General features: G+C 47.8%; 1 protein-coding gene across 3 annotated transcripts in view; it reads left to right on the forward strand.

Moving 5' to 3' along the window:
- Window positions 1-7,609, forward strand: part of LOC142877056 (teashirt homolog 1-like) — a 30,493-nt gene extending 22,884 nt beyond the window's left edge. For all 3 annotated transcript variants that reach the window (XM_076011398.1, XM_076011400.1, XM_076011399.1), the window contains one exon: window positions 2,893-7,609. In XM_076011398.1, coding sequence (XP_075867513.1) covers window positions 2,893-6,236 — 3,344 coding nt within the window. In that variant the 3' untranslated portion in view covers window positions 6,237-7,609. The remainder of the gene's footprint in view (window positions 1-2,892) is intronic.
- The last annotated feature ends 13,183 nt before the right edge of the window (window positions 7,610-20,792 follow it).

The following is a 20,792-nucleotide window of genomic DNA, read 5'->3' on the forward strand; positions in this document are numbered from 1 at the left end:
TGTGAGTGTGAGTGTGAGTGTGTGTGTGTGTGTGTGCGAGTGTGTGTGTGTGTGTGTGTGTGTGTGTGTGTGTCTGCGAGTGCGAGTGTGTGTGTGTGTGTGTGTGTGTGTGAGTGTGTTTGTGTGTGTGTGTGTGTGTGTGTGTGTGTGTGAGTGTGTGAGTGTGAGTGTGTGTGTGTGTCTGCGAGTGCGAGTGTGTGTGTGTGTGTGTGTGTGTGTGTGTTTGCGAGTGTGCGTGTGTGTCCTACTGCAGTGTCACCTGTCTGCAGCAGGAAATCCTGGACGCTCGTGTCTGGACACAGATGGCTTCTGCACCACCACACAGCCTCCACCAGCTTACACCTCGTGCCCCCGATACACTTGATACACACTGATACCTCTCTCTCTCTCTCTCTCTCTCTCTCTCTCCCCCTCTCGCTCTCTCTCTCACACACACACACACATACTCACACACACACACACACACACAGGGACTGACAGCATGGGGGAAACACACCACTTCCTCTTTCCTGATCGCCTGGACTACATTTTTTTTATATATTGAGGGTTTTTTCCCTACTCTGCTGCATGAATGCACCCCCCCCACACACACACACACACACCTCTTGATCACTGCCTAAACACATCTTTCTCCTCCTCCTCCCCCCTCTCTTTGGAAACTTCCTCTCCACCGCAGATCCTCTCTGACAGCACAAAGTGGGCTTTACGTGTCTTGATTGACAACCACAACAGACACCTCGCCAACAACACCCCCTACTCCGCCGCCGCCTCCCCCTCCCTCTCCTCCCCGTTCTAATCCTCCCTCCTCTCCATCCATCCCCTCCTCTCCCTCTTTTGTTCTGAGTGACGCTGGAAAGCCGCCGTGTCAGCATCTTTTCCATCTCTGATTGCCTTATTAGCCGGCGGTGGCACCCGCAGCTTCTCCGACACAGATGGTGAGGGAGGAGCGGGGGAGGGGGAGGGATGGAGAGGCGGGAGGGGCTCGCTGGCTCGTGTTTGTTGTTGTTCCTCCTCCTCCCCTTCCCTCCCTCCCCTCCCTCCCACCTCTCCTTGGGCTTGTTTTTGCGCGGACGCTGACACCTCGGGCCCGACACTGACACACTCCTGACACTGACGCCTGTCAAGACAACAAGGAGAGACTTGAACTGCGCGCGCGCGTGTGTGTGTGTGTGTGTGTGTGTGTGTGTGTGTGTGTGTGTGTGTGTGTGTGTTTGTACCACTGTCAGGTTTCTCTCACTTTGCCTGTCGAGCCTCTTTTGTGTTCTGTCCTCGCCACCGTGAATAGGCTTCGTTCCTGTGGGGTTTTTTTCACTATGCCCCGCCTACTTCCTGAGGGGCGCGCCGTAAGAGCCGCTAAAAGGATGAGGTCCGTCTGGACCGGGTGATTTCCACGTGGCCTCCGTGAATAATTCAGAGCTCACGGTGCCACGCAAAGAAAGAAAAAACAAAACAAATCCCCAGCAGCACCAGAACAGTTTAATTAGGCCGAGTCTGGCCGAGGAGCGTGCACGGCCGAGGTTGTGCGCGCTCACTCGCTCCTTTAGGAGGCAGGAGAGGCTGCAGCCGTCGGACTTCTCGCAGCTTCTCCCAGTCAGTCGTAAACTGGCACCTCGCAAACATCAGGTATTATGTCCATTCCGATTACGGGATGGAAGGAGCCGCGCGGCGTTTGAAGCTGACAGCACGTCTGGCTCCTCGGCGGAGAGCGACTCTGGCACCTCAGACATGCATCTTTAGAGGAGTGGATTCAGAGGGGGGGGTGTGGTAGGCTGCCTTTTCTCTGCCTGCCTGCCTGCTTCGAATATTTCCCTCCTAATCTGCCTCCAGAATCAATTTAAAAAAATAAAAAAAAACCTTTTATGTTTCCACTGTTTAAAAAAATGACTTTTTCTTTATTTCTCGCTTCTTTTATCTCTGACAGCTGGATATTGGAGAGGAATTATCATTAGGGGTTTAAATCATTTTTTTAAATGGATGATTTGTATGAAGTAAAAGAAAAAAAATTGACGCGATAAATCTTGCGTCTGTGTTCTCTCTCTCTCTTCTTTTTTTTAAATGGCACACTGGAGTCGGGGAGCACAGGCAGGAAAAACACAGTTTGTCGTGTCCGCTGGCCGTTTTCTCTCGCATCACGCAGCGAGGACTTCCACCGCCGCCGCCGCCAAGTCAGCTCCGGCCAAGCGCGGCTTGGCACGGCCGACGCAGCTGGCATCTCTGCTGGCACTATCTCTTACTTGCGAGTCCGTATAATCCGTGGCACGTAAAACGAGTGGCGCAAATCAAAGTCCCGAGTAGATTTAAAGGCTTGTTTCCTTAGCGGCAAGATGAAAAATATAAAAATTTTAATTTACAAAAAATGTGTTGGAGAAACCGGTTGCAGCCATCTTGAATATAAACAATAATGTTTGTGTATATTCACTTCATCGACCGGTTTCATGTCAAGGAGAGATGTTAGGCAACAGATTTTTGATTATTTGTTAGGGGAAAAAAATCTGACAACAGTAACATTGCTGACCACACTCAATTTAAAAATGTCACAATGTCGGATTTGTTTTTGTTTTTTTCTGCAAGCAGAATCTACTCTGTTGCTCATTCTCACTCTCTGACTTTGCTGTTCTGCGCAGCCCTGCAGCCTTATTAGGCAGGCAGGCGAGTCGGAGAGGACCATCAGTCTTTGTCGAGATATGGATGTTAGCCGCTTTATTATCACAAATGCGTGTCCTCTGCTGAGACTATTGACGGAAATCTCCTCAGCATTACTACACACACCCACCTGATACGGCATAAGGACGCTACGGGCATATTTGGCAGCATTCTTGAGTAGAAAGGAAGTTTTGTTTTGTTTTTCTGAAAATTACTCTAATATAATATTCCCCTTTTTGTGTGTTGCAGCTTATGGATCGGACGATGAATTCAAAGTGGACAAGACCGATGAAGAGGAGCACCTGCAAGATGACGGCCTGTCCCTGGACGGCCACGATGCAGATTATCTCTTCAATGACGACGAGGAGCCGAGGGATCACTACAGCTGCCAGAACTCGCCGCTCAGCAACGGCACCAACCCGGATGCCGGCTACGCCTCCCCGCTCAGCACCACCAGCGAGCAAATGGTGGACCTTAGTGCCGTGTCGTCCTTCAGCGAGCCGGACAAGGTGAAGGAGAAGTTGGAGGACAGCAAGGAGTGCAGCAGCAACCTGTCCATACAGGACAGTCTGGCTCAAATGAAGGCCGTCTATGCAAACCTGATCTCTGAAGCCTCCTGGTCCAGCATTGCTCTGGACATGCTCAAACAAAAACAAGGGAACGGCGATGCAGCTAGCAACAACAGTAGCACTCACAAAGGCAGCAACGGCTTCTTGAACTTTCAGAGCCCGGCCAACGTCCAAGTGAAAAACAAATGTAGCACTTCCAGCTCCTCGGCCATGACCAACGTCACCACCACCAGCAGCAGCGGCAGCGGTGGCAGCGCTAGTGCCAGAACGGTTTCTAGCAACAGTGGCAGCAGTTTAAGCTCAAGCAGCGCGGGTGGACTGGCCTACGACTGGCACCAAGCAGCACTGGCCAAGACCCTGCAACAGACCCCGTACCAACTCCTCCCCGAGCCCAGTCTCTTCAGTACCGTGCAGCTGTACAGGCAAAATAATAAACTCTATGGCCCAGTATTCACAGGAGCTAGTAAGTTCAGGTGCAAGGACTGTAGTGCCGCATACGACACCCTGGTCGGGCTCACGGTGCACATGAATGAGACGGGCCACTATCGCGACGACAACAAGGACACCGAGGACGATCGGAGCAAGAAGTGGTCCAAGCCGCGCAAGAGGTCTCTGATGGAGATGGAGGGCAAGGAGGATGCCCAGAAAGTCCTCAAGTGCATGTACTGCGGTCACTCTTTTGAGTCGCTGCAGGATCTCAGCGTGCACATGATCAAAACGAAACACTATCAAAAAGTGCCTCTTAAAGAACCGATGCCAGCTCTTGCCTCAAAGCTGGTGCCGCCAACCAAAAAAAGAGCTTTTCAAGACTTGATGTCGCCAAGCTCCCCCGAGTCCGTCTCATCCGGCATACTCATTGGAGAGACTCCCAAAGACCAAAAAGCGGCCAATCCTTATGTCACGCCGAACAATCGATACGGGTACCAAAACGGTGCCAGCTACACTTGGCAGTTTGAGGCGCGCAAGGCACAAATTCTCAAATGCATGGAGTGCGGAAGCTCCCATGACACTCTGCAGCAACTGACGGCCCACATGATGGTCACAGGGCATTTTCTCAAAGTGACTAATTCGGCATCCAAGAAAGGCAAGCAGTTAGTGTTTGACCCTATCGTGGAGGAGAAAATCCAGTCCATCCCTCTGCCACCAACAACTACCCGACTCCCAACGCCCAACGGGAAATCGCAGCCCAACTCCCCAGTGCATCCCGCCAGCCCCGGCGAGTCAAACGAGAAAAGGGATGATGAGACAGAGGAAGAGGAAAAAGAGATCAAGGGGCTGGAGAAAAATATAAAGAAGGAGAAGGAAGACCCTCCTGAAAAAGCTGAAAAACAAGAAAAAACTGTTGGATCTTACCAATATCTGAGAGAGGAGGATTTAGAAGAGACGCCTAAAGGAGGCCTCGACATCCTGAAGTCTTTGGAGAACACTGTTACAAGTGCCATCAGCAAAGCCCAGACTGGCACACCAACCTGGGGTGGGTACCCCAGCATCCATGCAGCCTATCAGCTTCATGGATCCCTGAGGTCAAGCTTTCCCTCAAGTGTCCAGGTTCAACCCTTGTTCAGCAGCAGCAGTATGAAAATACTGTCCTCCGATCTGGGGGGCCTGATCCATTCCCCAAATAGCCCCTCGCCACCTCCCAGTCACAAAAGCAACGTTCTGGCCATGGAGGAGCTGGTAGAGAAGGTCACAGGGAAAACATCAGTGAAGAAGGAAAAGGAGGAAAAGCCCTTCGAGAACAAGTGCAGGGCGGCAAAGTCGCCCCTGCCGAATGCCAAGGACAAACAGGCCATGGCCGAGCCAGAAAACGTCCTGAAGGCGGTTAAAAATACCGTTGTCAATGTTCAGGCTGAGTCGAGAGGCAAAGAGGGCGAGCAGCCGCAGAGTAAAACTGAAACACAGATTAAGAGTGAAGTTGTCTCGCCCAAAAGGCCTGTAAGTAATGGCTGTGGTAACCTGAGCATCATCACCAATCACTCGTCGGAACAACCGCTTGTCAACCCTCTGAGTGCTTTGCAGTCCATCATGAACACCCACTTAGGGAAGGCTGCAAAGGTTGCCACGCCCTCAGTGGATCCCTTCGCAATGCTTTGTAAATTTGGTAGTAACTCTGCTTTGAGAAAGTCAGCAGAGCCTGCGAACGATGACGACGACCAGCCCATGGACTTGACCAAGTCGAAAAGCCCCAGTGGGGCTCCGCAGAAAATGAACTCCGCACCCAACGGCAGTGACAGGGCGAACAACGGCAAACTGGCTTACAAGTCTTTCTCGCAGTCTTCATCGCCACCCCTGCGGGAGAACGCCCTGATGGACATTTCAGACATGGTGAAAAATCTGACGGGCCGCTTGACACCAAAGTCGACTACCCCTTCCACCGCCTCTGAAAAGTCAGACCTTGACGGCTGCACTATGGAGGACAGCTTGGAGGAACTGTCTCCCATCCAGAGACGGAAGGGCCGACAGTCCAACTGGAATCCCCAGCACCTCCTCATCCTCCAGGCCCAGTTTGCCTCGAGTCTGAGGGAGACTCCCGACGGGAAGTTTGTCATCAGCGACTTGGGGCCACAGGAGCGCGTGCACATCTGCAAATTCACCGGTCTGTCCATGACTACTATCTCGCATTGGCTGGCCAATGTAAAATACCAGTTGAAACGGACAGGGGGCACAAAATTCCTCAAGAATATCGACTCGGGCCAGCCGCTGTTTTTGTGCAGCGATTGTGCGTCCCAGTTCAGGAACCCGTCCTCTTACATTCATCACTTGGAGTCCCACCTCGGCTTCACCCTCAAGGACCTGTCAAAGCTCTCCATCGACCTGATAGAGCAGCAGGCGGTGAGCAGAATGGAAGAGAAAACTCTGAGCTCCTCGGGACTCACAGAGGACGACTCTGGCTCTGTATACCAGTGCAAACTGTGCAATCGGACATTTGTCAGCAAGCACGCAATCAAATTGCACCTTTGCAAAACGCACGGGAAGTCGCCAGAGGACCATCTTATCTTTGTGAAAGAGTTTGAGAAACAATGAAGGAGGGAAGAAAACAAACAGACAGTAAAACGCTGATGGCATGATAGACTACTGTTGCACTATAATTCTGGAGCTACAATCAGTCAAAAAAACAAAATAGTGACTGTTGAGCATTTCAATGACACAGCAACAACGTGGTAGCTTTAATATCACATACTGTAACCATCCAGTGACCCACTCATAATGGGCCTTTCCATCGCATCGAGCTCAAAGCTACGTTAGAAAAAGTGTAATTCTGGGTACAGCCATGGCACTATGTTGTCACTGACTGATTGTCGCTTTCATAATGCACTGCATCTTACCTGAGCCTTTGTGGGAGGGGGGGGGGGGGAGTCCATCTTCTTCTTTTCAAACTGGACCATGCTCTTGTTACAATCACTGATTTGTTAACTGATTTCTTTGTGTTGTCTTTGGTTTATTAAGATAAATATATTTCAACACAACGCAATGCGATTTATTTATAAGATAGTTTGTGCATGTTTTTTGTTTTGTTTTGTTTTTTTTTTAACGTAAAACAGTGAATATAGTGTAATGAAATTTTAACCACGATAAGAAAAACTGATATTCCTGTAGGGGGGGGTAAAGTTGTAGGTATTGATGTTTGTATGAAGGTATATGGTTGAGAGTAACCATGTGAAAAAATGATGTTGAGATGATTTCAGCACTTTAAGGAAGTGTACATTGAGTGAGAAATGAAGGCGTGAAGAAGAGAACACGTCACCCATTTCAGTTTTACTTCTCTAAGTCAACAACACAATTTGTAGGATTGATGATTCAAACATTGTTTAATCTCCACACACAAAAATTTCAGACAAAATGTTTGAATGAAATTATTTTTTTTCCTCTGGTAACATTTACTTCCCTGATTCTTTCAACGTGTACAGTATTTGCGTTTGTAGACTGCCAATTTTATTATTGTGAAAATACCGTTTTAAAAAATAATGAAGTATAAGGCTAATTGAAATGTATTGTAATTGTATGAATAATCAGCAAGTATGTGTACATGTATGTCAACATATCTTGCTCTTTCCAGTCCCAACGTTATTTGTACCGTGTGCATTTTTTTTTTTTTTACAATGTTATTTTCTAGACAATTGTTTGGGCGGGGTTGGGTGTGTAAATGAACAGAATATTGTCGGACCACACTTTTCTTTTTCAAATGAAATGAAGGTCCTTCAATGCGGTTTACATAAAATGACTGAATTTTAATGGCATCTGCTGGGATGCATGGTACTGTACATAACAGTAACTAAAAAACAAAAACAAAAAAACTCTCAACCAGTGATGGATTTCAGGTTTTATCATCAACGTAATTATTCAGAATGACGTTCTTTTATCCTAAGTTGTAAAATAAAGTCCATGTTCTGGAACAACGTGGTGTCGTCTGTGTGAACCGTTTGTGTGATATGTTTCCATAATGCATCCTTCTCCTCTCATTTTAAGTACACTGCCCACTTTTTCTTTGCTTATTTGTACAGATAAACCAAAAGAGACAATACGAGTTTGCTCGTGAGTTGTTGTTTTTTTCTTGCCTTGTGTTTCTTGTCTCAGTCCTAAGCTAAATTCTAACCCTGGCCTCAGGACCTCACCGTGAGTTTGAATGGAGGTCAGTAGTAAGTTTGATTGTCAGAATTTTGAACTGCAACCACATTTTTTTTCTTCTCTTTTCGTCATCAGGCAAGCAGCTGCTCACAGAAACAGAGCCAACTTTGCCAAATTTACATGGGAGACATTACTTACCGCACCGTTACTGTACCACTTCAAACTTCCTCGCTCCAGTATTTCTTAAAATACAATAGGACCTTCGTGGACATGATGTGTTTTCTTATGCCGTTAAAGGGGTTTGAGTTTTTTTTTTGGGGGGGGGGGGTTTCAATTCGAAAGCTGGTGAATCAGGGAGTCAGTGTGCATGCAATTTCAAACAGAGACATAATCCTTTTAAAGAAGAAGAAGACGAAGAAGAAGAAGAAGGAGGGGGCAAAGTAAATATGAGAGTGTCATATAAAAAACAGGATTTGACTTTGGTTTAACACAGCGCTAAGCTTTCTAGTTCGCCGAGCGAGACACCTGATAAAAGAGGCCGTGGCATGTCTCCGCTGAAGGTATTTAAGTCGACATGCTCCCACCCAGCGCATCTCTTCAACACTAGCCTCGGGCAATTTTTCCCAAGAAACAATGGGGCTCCGGCGCCCCAGTGCGCGCCGCGCTTGGCAGCGGAGCACAGGAACAGGAAGCGGCAGGGAGGAGAGACGCAAGCGCACAATATCGAGCCGCGGAGACGTTGGCAGTTGGCGACAGGAACGCGACATACTGCAGTTCTAGTACGGCGGTACTGCCTAATACTTAATAAGCCCAGCAACGATGTGAAGGGGAAGTTGTGATTGTCTTTAATTGATTTCTTACTCGCGGACTGAAATAAGCTTGAGGTCGTTTGGGAAAGGAGATGATGAAAGGGCTCATATTGTGAAAAATGTGTTATTGAAATGTCTTCAAACCTGTGACTGAAGTTTTTTCTTTTTTTTTTACCTAAATTTTTAACTATGGCTTGGAATGTAATCTGTAATCAGTAATCAGTAATCTGTCTCTGTCCTGTCAGTGAACTCCTTGTGAAATAATATATATGTTTAAAAAAAAAGTCCATCTACTAATTTAGTACGTAGTCCTGCACAAAGGGCACTAAGGCCTCTCCCGGGTTAGTGACAGCAACCCATTGCCACACATTGCCTTCGCTCCCCCTTGTTTGGGCACTTTGTATTCATCCCCTTCCAAACATGTTAGTTTTAGCAGCCAGGCTGCAAACAGAGGGCTACATTTCTGGAGAAGGGCAAATTATTCAAATGAATACGACAACTGCTCCATTCAGACACCGATTTTTTTTGGGAATATAATGGAGTTTTTAGTTTATGCTCTCAAATTAGCACCAAAGTTTAGCATGTGGATTTAGTACTAGGTTTTTTTCATCGTCGTTTTTTTTACACAGCAAACTACTTTTAAACGACTATCCAGCCAGTATAAGCCGATACATTGTACTATGACGTTGCCGACTTGCGCGGCTGCTCGGAAACGGGCCGTCTTTGTCTTGTCACGCTACGCACGCCGACTCTGTCAGCCAACTTGATGTGTTGTTTGTTCTGTCTCGACTTCTGCTGGCTTTTAAGTAAACACCAAAATAAATTGGCTCCGTGTCATCGCCATTAGCGGGGAAGAGGCTCACGAGACGGCGGCACAAATCCGATGTTAAACAAAGGGGTGTTTATGACAAGAGGCAGGCGTCGCGACGCGGCCCGTTTATCCGCTGGCGCTAATCAGAGAGGAAAGCCGCGAGTCGCAGCGCAGCCATTGTGTTGCATTTGCACAAGCCGCATAGAGTGTTTGGTGTCGGCAACGTGCACACAGTCACTGTGGCTACATGGAAAGTCACCAAATTAAACTCCGACCCGGTTAAAATTGTGTTGTGGAATGACTGTTTTTGATTGAATATGCCCATTCAGAAATTTTGATCAGATTGCAGGGGAGGGAAGCGGTCTTCTTTGGTCCAATCAGGGTCCACGTAAATGGCACGTCGGATTGCTTCTAGTCATCGGAGCTTCCAGGTAACATAACAACGGTGTCACGGATGTGGTGGATAAGATAGATAGATATAGACTTTATTGATCCCTTTGGGATGACTCCCTCAGGGAAATTAACATAAAGTTAATCGCTCTCTGTGCTTCACTCTTCATGCTGATATTTTAAACTATTTCTTTTTTATTGTTTTTGTTTGGTGTCACTGTTTCAAAAGAAACAGTCAGCTTGATTAGTCCAGCTAGCAAGTCTGTCTGCTTCTGCTGTAATACTTGCGGTGTTTCGGGTGTAGCTGCGTAACCTGCGTAATACTACCCCAACTACATTTTACATAGCGTAGCGTTGTGTTTATTTGAATCAAATTACTTGACGGAAACACAGAACTCGTGTTTTTATACCTTTCACACGCTTTAAAGCAAATCTTATGAACTTACTTTAAATTTAACTGTTATGTTATGGAAACTCAACCAGTGCGCCAGCAAAAATAGCTCAGTTGAAGGTGTCTTATTTCGCTTAGTGAAAACTCCAGTTGAGTCTGTCGATGGAGTTTGACGTCGATCCAGGCGCCGGGACTCTCGACTGCTGGCGTCGCGCTCTGTTGTGACACCAGTCAGAAGTGACCTCGCTTGATTCCCACATAACAGAGTAAAACGAGCCGAGGTGTCGGACTCACTTCAGTCTGTAAAGGAAGAAAAAAAACAATGTAGCACCTTGAGTTTTTGGAATAAGCACTGGAAGCTTAGCAGGAAGATTTAACGTGAGCCTGAAGGTTTGTTTAAGGGGGTTTTGTTGTGTTTTGTTTCTTTAAGGCCACCTGGGACGCCTCGTCATGGACAGAGAGTTCAAATCCGATCCGCTCGTTGACACTTTCTGTCCCCGCTGAGATCCGTCGGCAGTCAGAGCCATCGCGCAAAGTGTTGTGTAGCTGTCAGGGACGAGCCTTGTTTTGGATCCAGATACAGACGACATAATTCATCAGGCCGGGACAAGAGGCTCCTGGCGAATGGAGACGTGACAATGTCGATTCTTTGGAGAATAATGACGGCTGTCGGCGGCGCCGGATGGATGAAGTGTCTTTTAGGATCTATCGAACCTTGTTTTTTTGTGTGTGTGTTTTTTTGTGTTTTCTCTTTCCCCCTTCATCACTGTGAAGCCCACAGGTGTGATGGGAACGGCTCCGTGGTTGGACTGACACTCTGGTGGGTCTGCTGGGGGAGCCTATCATTCATCTTCTGCTTTTTGTAATTAATAGATGACGGAACACATTCACCGGATTCACTGGGAATTTCATCTGTAGTTTTACGACCACATAATACTCGCGTTGTCGGATGTGTTTCTTTTTTTTTTAAAAAGGAAAAAAATCTGCTCAATTACCTTTTCATGTTGGGAAGGCGACTCTCTCTGAAACCGGGGTAAAAGATGTTTTGGCAACGAGGTTTGTGTTTTGTAGATTTTAACGCAGCTCGCGCTACTTAGGTGCAAAAGATAAATCGGTTGCACTCCTACTCCTGGTGCCCCCCCCCCTCCCCCCCACCCCCACCTTACCCTCGCAAAAAAAAAAATCCTCATTATTTTGAACTATTCCTGGTATTGGTGGCGAGGACGGAATGTCAGGTTTGGTATTTATTTCATCTGGGGGAAGCGGCGCGTCCCGCGGCGGCCGACAGTGTGACGAGTCTCATTCACATTCTGTCCCAACCTGACGTCATTTGCATGAGAATGAGGCCAAAACTCTGCCGACGTGACACGTCCCAGACAGGGGATCACAACTCGGCTGTCATATTAGGCCGGTAAATTCAGGTGACACGGATCTGGTGTCCTCGTCTGGGCCGACCTGACAGTGGTTCATGTTCCCCGCTGTCTTTTTTTTTTTTTTTTTTTTTCAGAGGGGCCTCTGCGGGGAAGGGAGGGGAGGAGGAGGAGGAGAAAGAGGGGGCTGCTTTTAATCAGCATGACGAACCCTGCCACACACACACACACAGGACACACACACACACACACGCACACACACACACACACACGTGTGCAGGAGTGGGAATATATATGCTGAGGGGCAGTGGGCTGGCCGCCGTGCCATCATTAGTCCAAGCCTACACAACGAGCTTCTGACACATGTCGGCGGAGCTTCAGCCGACCTACAGAAGGTGCATCCGCATTAATGCAAAAAGGGGCGCAGCGTGTCTTTACGTGCACCGCACCGCACCACTGTCAGGGGGTGTCGGAGGAGGAGGAGGAGGAGGAGGAGGAGGAAGAGGAGGAACCGGCACAGGAAGTTGAGGAGGAAGAGACAATTTTTTTAAATTCTTCTTTTCTTCTTTTTTTTTCTTTTTTTTTTAAATCAGCGCAAGTGGAGGGAATTGTTTGGACCAGTTTTTGATTATTTTTGGTGTAATTACTTAAGAGAAACAAATCTAAATGATCAACTATGAGCTTATGTCTTGGAAAAATAGTTTGTGCATTTTCCTGTCCATTATTAAGTTCCCGTCAAGCCCTTTAAAGCAAATTTTTAAAGAAATGAAATCCTCTTTGTTGCGATGATCCAATGACTTCACTGCGCTTTAAGTGGCCGCAGTTTTTGTTTTTTTGTTTTTTTATCTAACTCAGTGCATGAGATTGTTGGTGTACTGTGACACAAGTTTCTTTGACCTGTTTTCTAAAATAAAACCACTGATGCTGACTTCCTGTCAGGGAGGTGTTGGCTCCCATATTCAGCGCCTTGGGAAAACTTTTCTCGACCGCCTGCTCCTCAAACACAGAGTCCAAAACACGTCAACCTGGGCAAAGTTTTGACGTGGTTTTAAAGCCGTGGCCTTGAAAGCTTGAAACTGCCGCTCAGCCGCCTCTTTAAGAGACGTTTTAAACCGAAGCGTCGACATTTCTGCTGAGCGCCGGAGTCATTTTTACAATTCCCGGAATGAGAAGCCGCTCGCTTTGCGCTGGCAGTGGCGTCGCTGCGGTGATGTAGCACCGGGAACCTGCCAGTCCTCTGTCACTCGGGCAGCGCCATCCTTCTCTGTCGGCAGCGTTGAGCGAGCGAGAGAGAAAGAGAGAGAGAGGAGGGCTGAGGTTCCCATTTCCCTCCCAATAACGCTAAATGCATCGCCAACAGCGCACGGTCCACTAGCTCATGCATATGAATATAGGTATAAATAGAGGAGTTGAGGAGGCGGATGGATGTTGGCCTGTCACTTCCTGCCGTGGCTAACGTCTCCACTGAGGCTAACTGGGGTCCCAGGGCCACCATGGTGGTGGTGGCGGCGGCGGAGGCCCTCTCCGTACGGCTGGAGGCGGCGTCGGCAGCTTTATATTTTCCCAGCCCCATATTAAGACGCTATCATTAGCACGCCGTTGACGTCTCTTTAATTATCAGTTATCCAGAAAGCCTGATCGCGGTCGGGTTTGAGTGACGGCGAGCTGACAGGAAGGGCGGCGGCGGCAAAGTGAGGACTTTGTACTGAGCGCCGCTAATATGACGAGATGGTTTGACGAGCAGAGCTGCTGTTGTTGTTTTTGATGTTATTTTTGTCCTTCATTTGTAGATCTGCATTTAGAAGAAGCGGTGCATTATGTTTTCAAAAATGTCAGAGAAAAACTGTTTGTGCCTTTCTCAGTTTCAGATTTCAGCAACAGACCCCTAATTGTTTACGTCTTTAGGACTTTCGTCCCATGGTAGATTATTACAGAGCAAAAGAATCAGCTTATCTTATGATGGTTTACGATTTGCCCGAATATGAGGAAAGTCCATCATTTACTTCTTTAGCTGGCTACACTATTCAGAAGTCACAAAGGCCACTGATAGGTCAGCCAGCTGTTGGCTCCACCCTCTGAGTCCGCCTTGGTTTTTCTCCCCTTTGTTTTTTTTTAGCAGACTGACGTAAACAGGAAGCTAAATACACTGCCCCTACTGGAAACCCGTAAAGCTTTTTTTTTCAGTTAACGTACAATTGGTGAGTTAAGTGTCCGATTCTGGGCTGAAATAAGGAGGCTTGGAGATCGACTGAATACGACAACTTTTGCTGCAGCGGGTGACTTCCTGTTTGCTGGAATCACTCCAATCCTCTCAGCAAACAGCCCGAACTTCATTGTGAAACCCGTCTCCAGGCTCTTGGTTTGAATAGCTCCCCACCTCCCGAGTGAAACTCCAGGCGTCGCTCCTGTCACACCTGTCCAGCGCACAACGGCAATGACGACGATGACGGCGAGCTTTGTTTGTCAAGACGCTCGCCGAGAGAAAAAAAAAAAAAAAAGAAAAAAAAACTTGCAGCGCGGTGGCGGTTCGACTCCCACACTGTCAGCGTCGCTCGGCTCCGCGCTCCTCCACATCGTGGGAGTATCGGCGCGTGACATGTGCGCGCGGCCTCGAACGAGATTGAGCTTCCGCTCGCCGCCTGTGCGACTCTCCGGCTGCCTTCACTCCCAGTTAAGCCAACGCCGCCACCGCCGCCGGGAGAGAGATGTGACAAAACCAGGCGGAGGAGGGCGGCGGAGGGGGGAAAGTGGGGAAACGAGGCAGTGCCGCCGCCGAGCTGCCACTCACTGACAGCCGGTTTGACAATCATGGCCTGTCATCACTTTCTGATCAGACCTGTCAGCAAGAAACGCTGCAACAAGACAGCGGTGAGACACCCCCCATACCTTCACTGCCCCCCCCCCCCTCACACACACACTCACAAATACACATACACACACACACAGATATCCAGAGTTGTGTTATTCGTAGGCGCACGCAGATCACACCCAGACACGCTAAAGAAGAAAAAAACACATCAAACATGTCAAAAAAGTGCTACGTTACAGAACCTGGGAATAAAACTGAGAAATGGCTGCTTTTTCTCGCCGCTCGCAGGGATACCCCAAATAAACCTGTTTGGAAGAGAAAAAAAGCAAACGGAAAAGGCTGACGACTGACATAAGTTTTTTTTGTTTTTTTAAGTATTTTCTGGTGCCACTGCACAAGTCGTGTCAGTAATGAGCTTGATTTATGTGGCACGATGGCCGGCGACGACGCTCATAAATCTTTTGAGGTGAGGCTTCCTCACTGTGATAGCGAGGAGGCGCGAGTGTCCACAGCGAAATGAAAGTCACAACAACAACAACAACAACAACAACAACAAAAAATAAGAGAAGAAAGTGAAACGTGAAGAGAAACAATGAGAGTGTGGAGCCCAGAGCAGGAGCAGGTCATTGCAGTGCATCTGACCACTGAAGCTTTGACGCTAATCTGTTTAGCATTAGCATGGTTCACGGTCACTTCCTGTTTTCCATATCATTTCAAATTAAAAAGGAATCTAATTAGATCTCTGGAGTATCGGGACTCGGACTGAAAGTATTTTAGGTTGGATGTTAGCAAGATGGACATATGAAATTTTAAAATAGAAAATCAGAATTTCGTTGCCTAAATTTTTGAGATGAAATCATTTTCGTAGGTGAAAGTGCATCGCTGTGGACGTCCAGTCCCAGCCACCGATAATTGAATCACCACCATCGTCTCCGTTGGAGCTGTCGATCTGCGAGGTTTTTTTTTTACAACTCTTACTCGGCTTACTCACAACGTTGAATGGCTCTAAAGCACTTTAAAGCCCCCGCAGAGTTTAACTGTATGACGACGTGAAGCCGTTAGGAAAAAAACAAAGTCTTTCAGAGTCAGCGTTCAGCTGCTCTTACTTCTGTAATCCCTCTCATCCTCGGCAGGACATAAATCACATAAAGCCAAACGCGGCGTCGCACAGCTGGCGTTCGCACGCTCGCCGCCGCGCTACAGAGTTTAGCTGCAGGTGGCGACACGTGAAGGGTTCAACATCACAGCGGCTCGTTGGCAACATCCAGGCACCGGGGGACCGACTCCCGCTCAGCGTGTGTGTGTGAACGCCCAAGTGTGTGTGAGTGAGTGTTTGTGTTAATTAGCGGCACATCTGTGGCGACTGATGTTTGAGTGGCGGCCGGAAGTTTTCTGCTCATTCGGGGTTTTTAACTCGGCGTTCCAGCGCCAGTGAACTCTTCGCGGCCGAGACAAGAAAAGCTTGAGGTGTCACTGACTTGTGGTGCAGAAAAATTACAGCGAGAAGTGTTGTGGAAAGATTATTGCTCATGTTGTTTCTCGTGTTTACCATGTCTCTTTTCACAATGTGAATTTGCACTTGAACAATGGCCACAGTGTCAGGTTGTTCATATATATCTTATTTTGTCTCACAGTCTTCTTCGACACTTGACTTGCTATGTTTTGGCCTAGTAAGTGTCTCATGTCTCTTTCTCCAGTGGGAAGAGGTGCTAAATCCTTGAGAGGGCGACATCCTCTTGCAGGCCTCCGTCTCTTATCTTACCTTGGGAGAGGAAGAGACTCTCCAGCTGAGGGAACTTGCACGTGTATCCACCCATTAGATTCTCATGTTTATTCAATGGTATAAAAACTTTGTCCAGCCTTGCATGCGTTGAACATTCCAGCGTAAAAGCCGTTTCGACCACTGCTGTTGCTGTTGCTTCTCTTCATCTGCCAGTGCTCTGACTTTTTCACTCACCTAGCTAAACTTTGTCGTTCACCGTCACAGAAAAAATAAAGAAACAAGCAGCGGCGGCACACACACACACAGTCGATCTCCGCTGCTCTCCAGGTTAATAATCACAACAACAAGGGAGGTTCTTTGTCTTGTCTGCTGCAGCTGGCAGCCAGGGACCAGCAGGGGGCGTCGTCCCTGTCACCACCGGGATCCTCACTGTCCCGACGTGTTTTGTCTCGTTCCTGCTTTTCCCCAATGCTAACGACTAAACAAACAAACAAACAAGCCCTGCGACTGACTGTTAGCCTTCATCCTGCCCCTCCCCTCCTCGTCCTCCCGCTTCCACCTCCCCCCTCCTCACCCCCGCAACCTCCTCCCACTCAGGCTTCACACGCACACATATGCACAACGTTCCCGTGTGTGATGAACCCGTGTCGGGAGCCGACGTGTCAAGGTGTCGCGCCGTTTGCGGATATTAAGCCAGCGTTAGGCAGGCAGGCAGGCAGGCAGGCTAATTAAAAAAATAAATAAATAAAATAAAAAGGTGAATATCAAAAGCAGCAGATGAATATGTAAATGGTCCGTCTCCAGGCTCCTTGCTCTCCTTCCTCTCCTTCTTCTCCTTCCTCTTTTATTTATTTTGCGCGGCGCCGATAACAATGTGGCTCTAAGCTCTTCTCTTAACTGTAATTTTGCTGATCCGCCGTGACAAACAAACAGAAACGATAATCCTATTATGTTTTAATGGCAGCGTTTTGTTCTCTGCAGGCAGCCTGTGAGAGGCGTCGCCACCGCCGCCGTTTGTTGTTTTGTGTCTCTCTCCGCCGTCACGACACAACTTGAAATCAATTTGCAGCCACTGCTGTCTGATTCTCTTTTTTTTTTTTTTTGTTGACGTTGTTGTTGTAGTCGTCACATCGGTCAACTACAGAGAAAGCAGCGGCGTTCCCGTCGTCAGGACAGCGTTTACGCTAAGTAGCTTAGCATCAGAAGAGGTGACTCGCTGCCGCCGTGTGTCAAGATACGTCTGTTTATTATGGTTTGTTCCCTAAAGAAATACAAACATATACTGCTGAATTCTCTGTTTTCTTTTTCGGTGAAATGTTTGAGGTTATCTCTCCACAAACACACAGTCAGTCAGATTCACGACTTCATGCTAGGGGCCAAATATCAAAGCATGTGTGCTAAGTGTCGCTGTGTCGTAGCTGTTGGTATTATCCCTTTGTTAGTTTGTTTGTTTTTTTTTGTGCACCAGTTCCATCGAAACAGAAAATAATCCACTTTATTTCTCTCATATTCTGTACTTAAATCCGACTACAGTTACATTGCTGCAACGTCTCTGAAATCTATTGTGTTTGGAAATCTATTGTGTGATTCTTATGTATCCATCCGATAAAGAGCCAATAGAGAATCTTTTAGGGAATATGAGGTCACACTTCTATGACATTCTTTCAGATTTTTCAATGAGATTTTTTCAGTCTTCATCTTTTAATGCAAATGCAAAAGTGAAAAATGTATTTTTTTCATTCCTGCAGGGACAAAAGAATGTTTCTCTCTCTTTGTGAAATTACCGTAAAAAAAAGGGGGGGGGGGGTTTGGAGAGTTTGGGAGCGAGGTCAGACGTCATAACTGGGTGCAGCAAGAAGACGAAGGACTTGCAGAGTGAGAATCGCCAACACACCACCTGCATCACGTGTCGCGCAAGTAACTTTTTCTTTTCATTTTAATGCCGTTTTTTGTGTCCGTTAAGCCTCGAAGGAGCTTCTGAATGAGACGTCGGTGCTTCTGACCGCCTGTTTCTGGTCTTCCTCGCTCCGCCGCTAATACCTGAGCTCAGCGCCGTCGCCCTGGTTAGCGCCGCCGCCGCCACCGCCGCCATCATCATGGCGTGTCTGAGCAGCTAATCGGAGAACAATGCTCCTCCCGGAGCTGCTGCTGCTGCTCTCCTCTCTCCAACAAACAGCAGCCGGCTGACAACGACTTCACCTTCCGCACAATGAGCGCCGGAGTCAACTTGTAATTATTGCGCGAGCGTTTGTTTGAATCTCGGTCGACAGAGGTGTTTAAGAGTCGGAGGCAAATCCTCGGCGCTCTTGCCCCCCTCCCTCCACCCCGCCCACCCCCATCCACTCCGTCGCCCCAACCCCCCGAACCCGCCGACAGGAGACGCCGAGGCCCCTTTAATCTCGCCGCTAATGCACTGACAAGCTCCTCTGACGCACCTTTCATTTGAAATGTTTTAACGTCTCCGTGCATCCCGTCGAACTCCCCCCCCCCCTCCCCATCCACATCCCTGCCCCACCCACCACCTCCGGTCCCCTCACCCCAAGCTCGTGGAGGTGGAATGCTTTGGCAGCCGTGTTCCATTAAAAAAAATAGAGAGACGAGGAAGAGGAAGAAGAAGAAGAAGCAGCTTGAACTAACTTCTGAGGAACATCAGTCCGGCTTTAATCAAAACGTTAGCGCTGCCTTTTGGAGAAGTTCTTACATTAAAGAGATGCCATTTGTCGCACCTGATCCGGCGTTCCCAAGAGAGGACACACACGCACACACACACACACACACGGCACACACACATGCGTGCACGCCCGCACTCTGAGTGGCTTTCAGGTGGATTAGAGCTCCTATTAACATCCATCTTGATCAACAGGGGGCGACCCTGAGCTTGTCAGTTCAAATGGGAGCGGCAACACCATGACGATCCTTCACACTCAAAGTTTGCGGTCGCCGTCCTGGAAGCACAGTTCTTAAAGGGACAGTTCCACTATTGACTGAAAGCAACATTTCTGCACGGAGACGCTGAATTGACACAAAACACCCAATCATCAAAAATAGTCCTGTTGATTCATCAGGGGACATGTTCCCAGTTGTGGCCTCTAAATTGAGTCCAACCTCCGTCTGGCTGTGTTTTCAGAGGAGAGTCAGATGTTCTAAGCTCTGACGCAGCGCTTGTTAATGAAAATAATGAAGCTATGAGATGCATCGTGTCAGTGATCGTGATCCCGTTAATCTGAGGCACTCTGTTGATTGGACCCTCTTAACTGTCTGCTGCCCCTCAGACGTGCGACGCGCCCCGTAAGAGGATTGAAACCAGGAAAAAAAAAAACTTGCTGCCCCTCGAAAAACTGATTGTCTGAAGGCCGAGCGAGACGAGCCGCGGGGAGTTGAAGGGTCCCATCGGTGCTGAGCCTCAGACCGCCCGGCACCCCACTGGTTTCACCCAGCAGGGGGTGCACAGCGTGCCATCTGGTGAGGAACAGCTCCGACGTTGGACGCCGTCAGAGGATTATGGCGGGAAAAATTAAGGAACTCTTAGTGATTGAAGTGCTGCTGCGGGAGAGAGGTGTGTGTGTGTGTGCGTGTTTGTGTGTGTGTGCGTGTGTGTGTGCATCGTTTCTCTCAAAGTTGCCACAGCAGTGTTTATAATCTTTGCATTGCAAACATTATGGCATTAGAATTAATGGTAAATAATTCTAATGGTAATTTCTGGCTGATTTTTTTCAAAGGAAACTCAATTTCATCGGCTGGATTGTTTCATAAAATTTTGGATTCATACTATTTTAGGCACGATCTTTATGTTTAATTTTATTATTAAAAAAAATATATATATATATTTAACATTTGATATTAACATGTTTTTTGTACTAAGGTTGTGTATTTAAAAGAAAATGCTAATAAACATAATGTGAATAGATCACAAAGATCAAACAAACGGAACCACAAACAATGAGTTTCTATTTGCTTCCACTATTAGACCCGCCCAGATCCAGCTGCTCAGACTCAGTGACTCGTTCGGCTCAATGTGGCTCTCTCACGACAGGAGCAACTCCGGGAACGAGGCTTCGGCGACGAGGAGTGATTGAGTCGCTCGGAGCGCCGACATCATTAGACGGCAGATAATTTAATCCCAGCAGATTAGTGCGCGCTTCTCATCCAGCAGCCCATCAAAGCCCGCAGAACACGCGGCGCATGGCTGTTTGACGACTGGAATCGGCTCGAGCGACAAATAAACTGAAGTCTGAAGCGACGTTCTACTGAGTTACACCCATCAAGTTCTAGATTTAATTCCATTAGTGAGAAATCCGACGTTTGAAAAAGAAAGTAGCCTTTTAACCTCGGTGACAAGTTTTGAGACCGTGTATCAATGTGAGTCGAGTCTTAAAGGGCTAATTCACTCAAACTGTTAGGAGGAGAATGTTAGGAACACACAAAGAAGACATCTCTGGCTCTGTTTTCACTTGGTCACTTGTAACTGTTTTGGGTGATTGGATCACGAGAACGGATCTCGCAGCATCTGTTCGCACTCAGCCATTAACATGCGTCTCGAGCGTGCCATTTGTGATCGCATCACCACCCTGCCCCCTGCCAAACCTATGCAAATGCAACATGCCTCATTTCCGTTTTTTAACCACTAGGGGCAGTAAAGCACAAAACCACGGCGAGTTTTACATGACAGCGAATAAGAATCAACTTCCTGTTTGCGGACTACATCAAGTCA

The sequence above is a fragment of the Nelusetta ayraudi genome, unplaced genomic scaffold (assembly GCF_046127955.1).
Source record: "Nelusetta ayraudi isolate G7.1 ecotype Tasmania unplaced genomic scaffold, CSIRO-AGI_Nayr_v1 ptg000135l, whole genome shotgun sequence".
NCBI classification, from domain to species: Eukaryota; Metazoa; Chordata; class Actinopteri; order Tetraodontiformes; family Monacanthidae; genus Nelusetta; species Nelusetta ayraudi.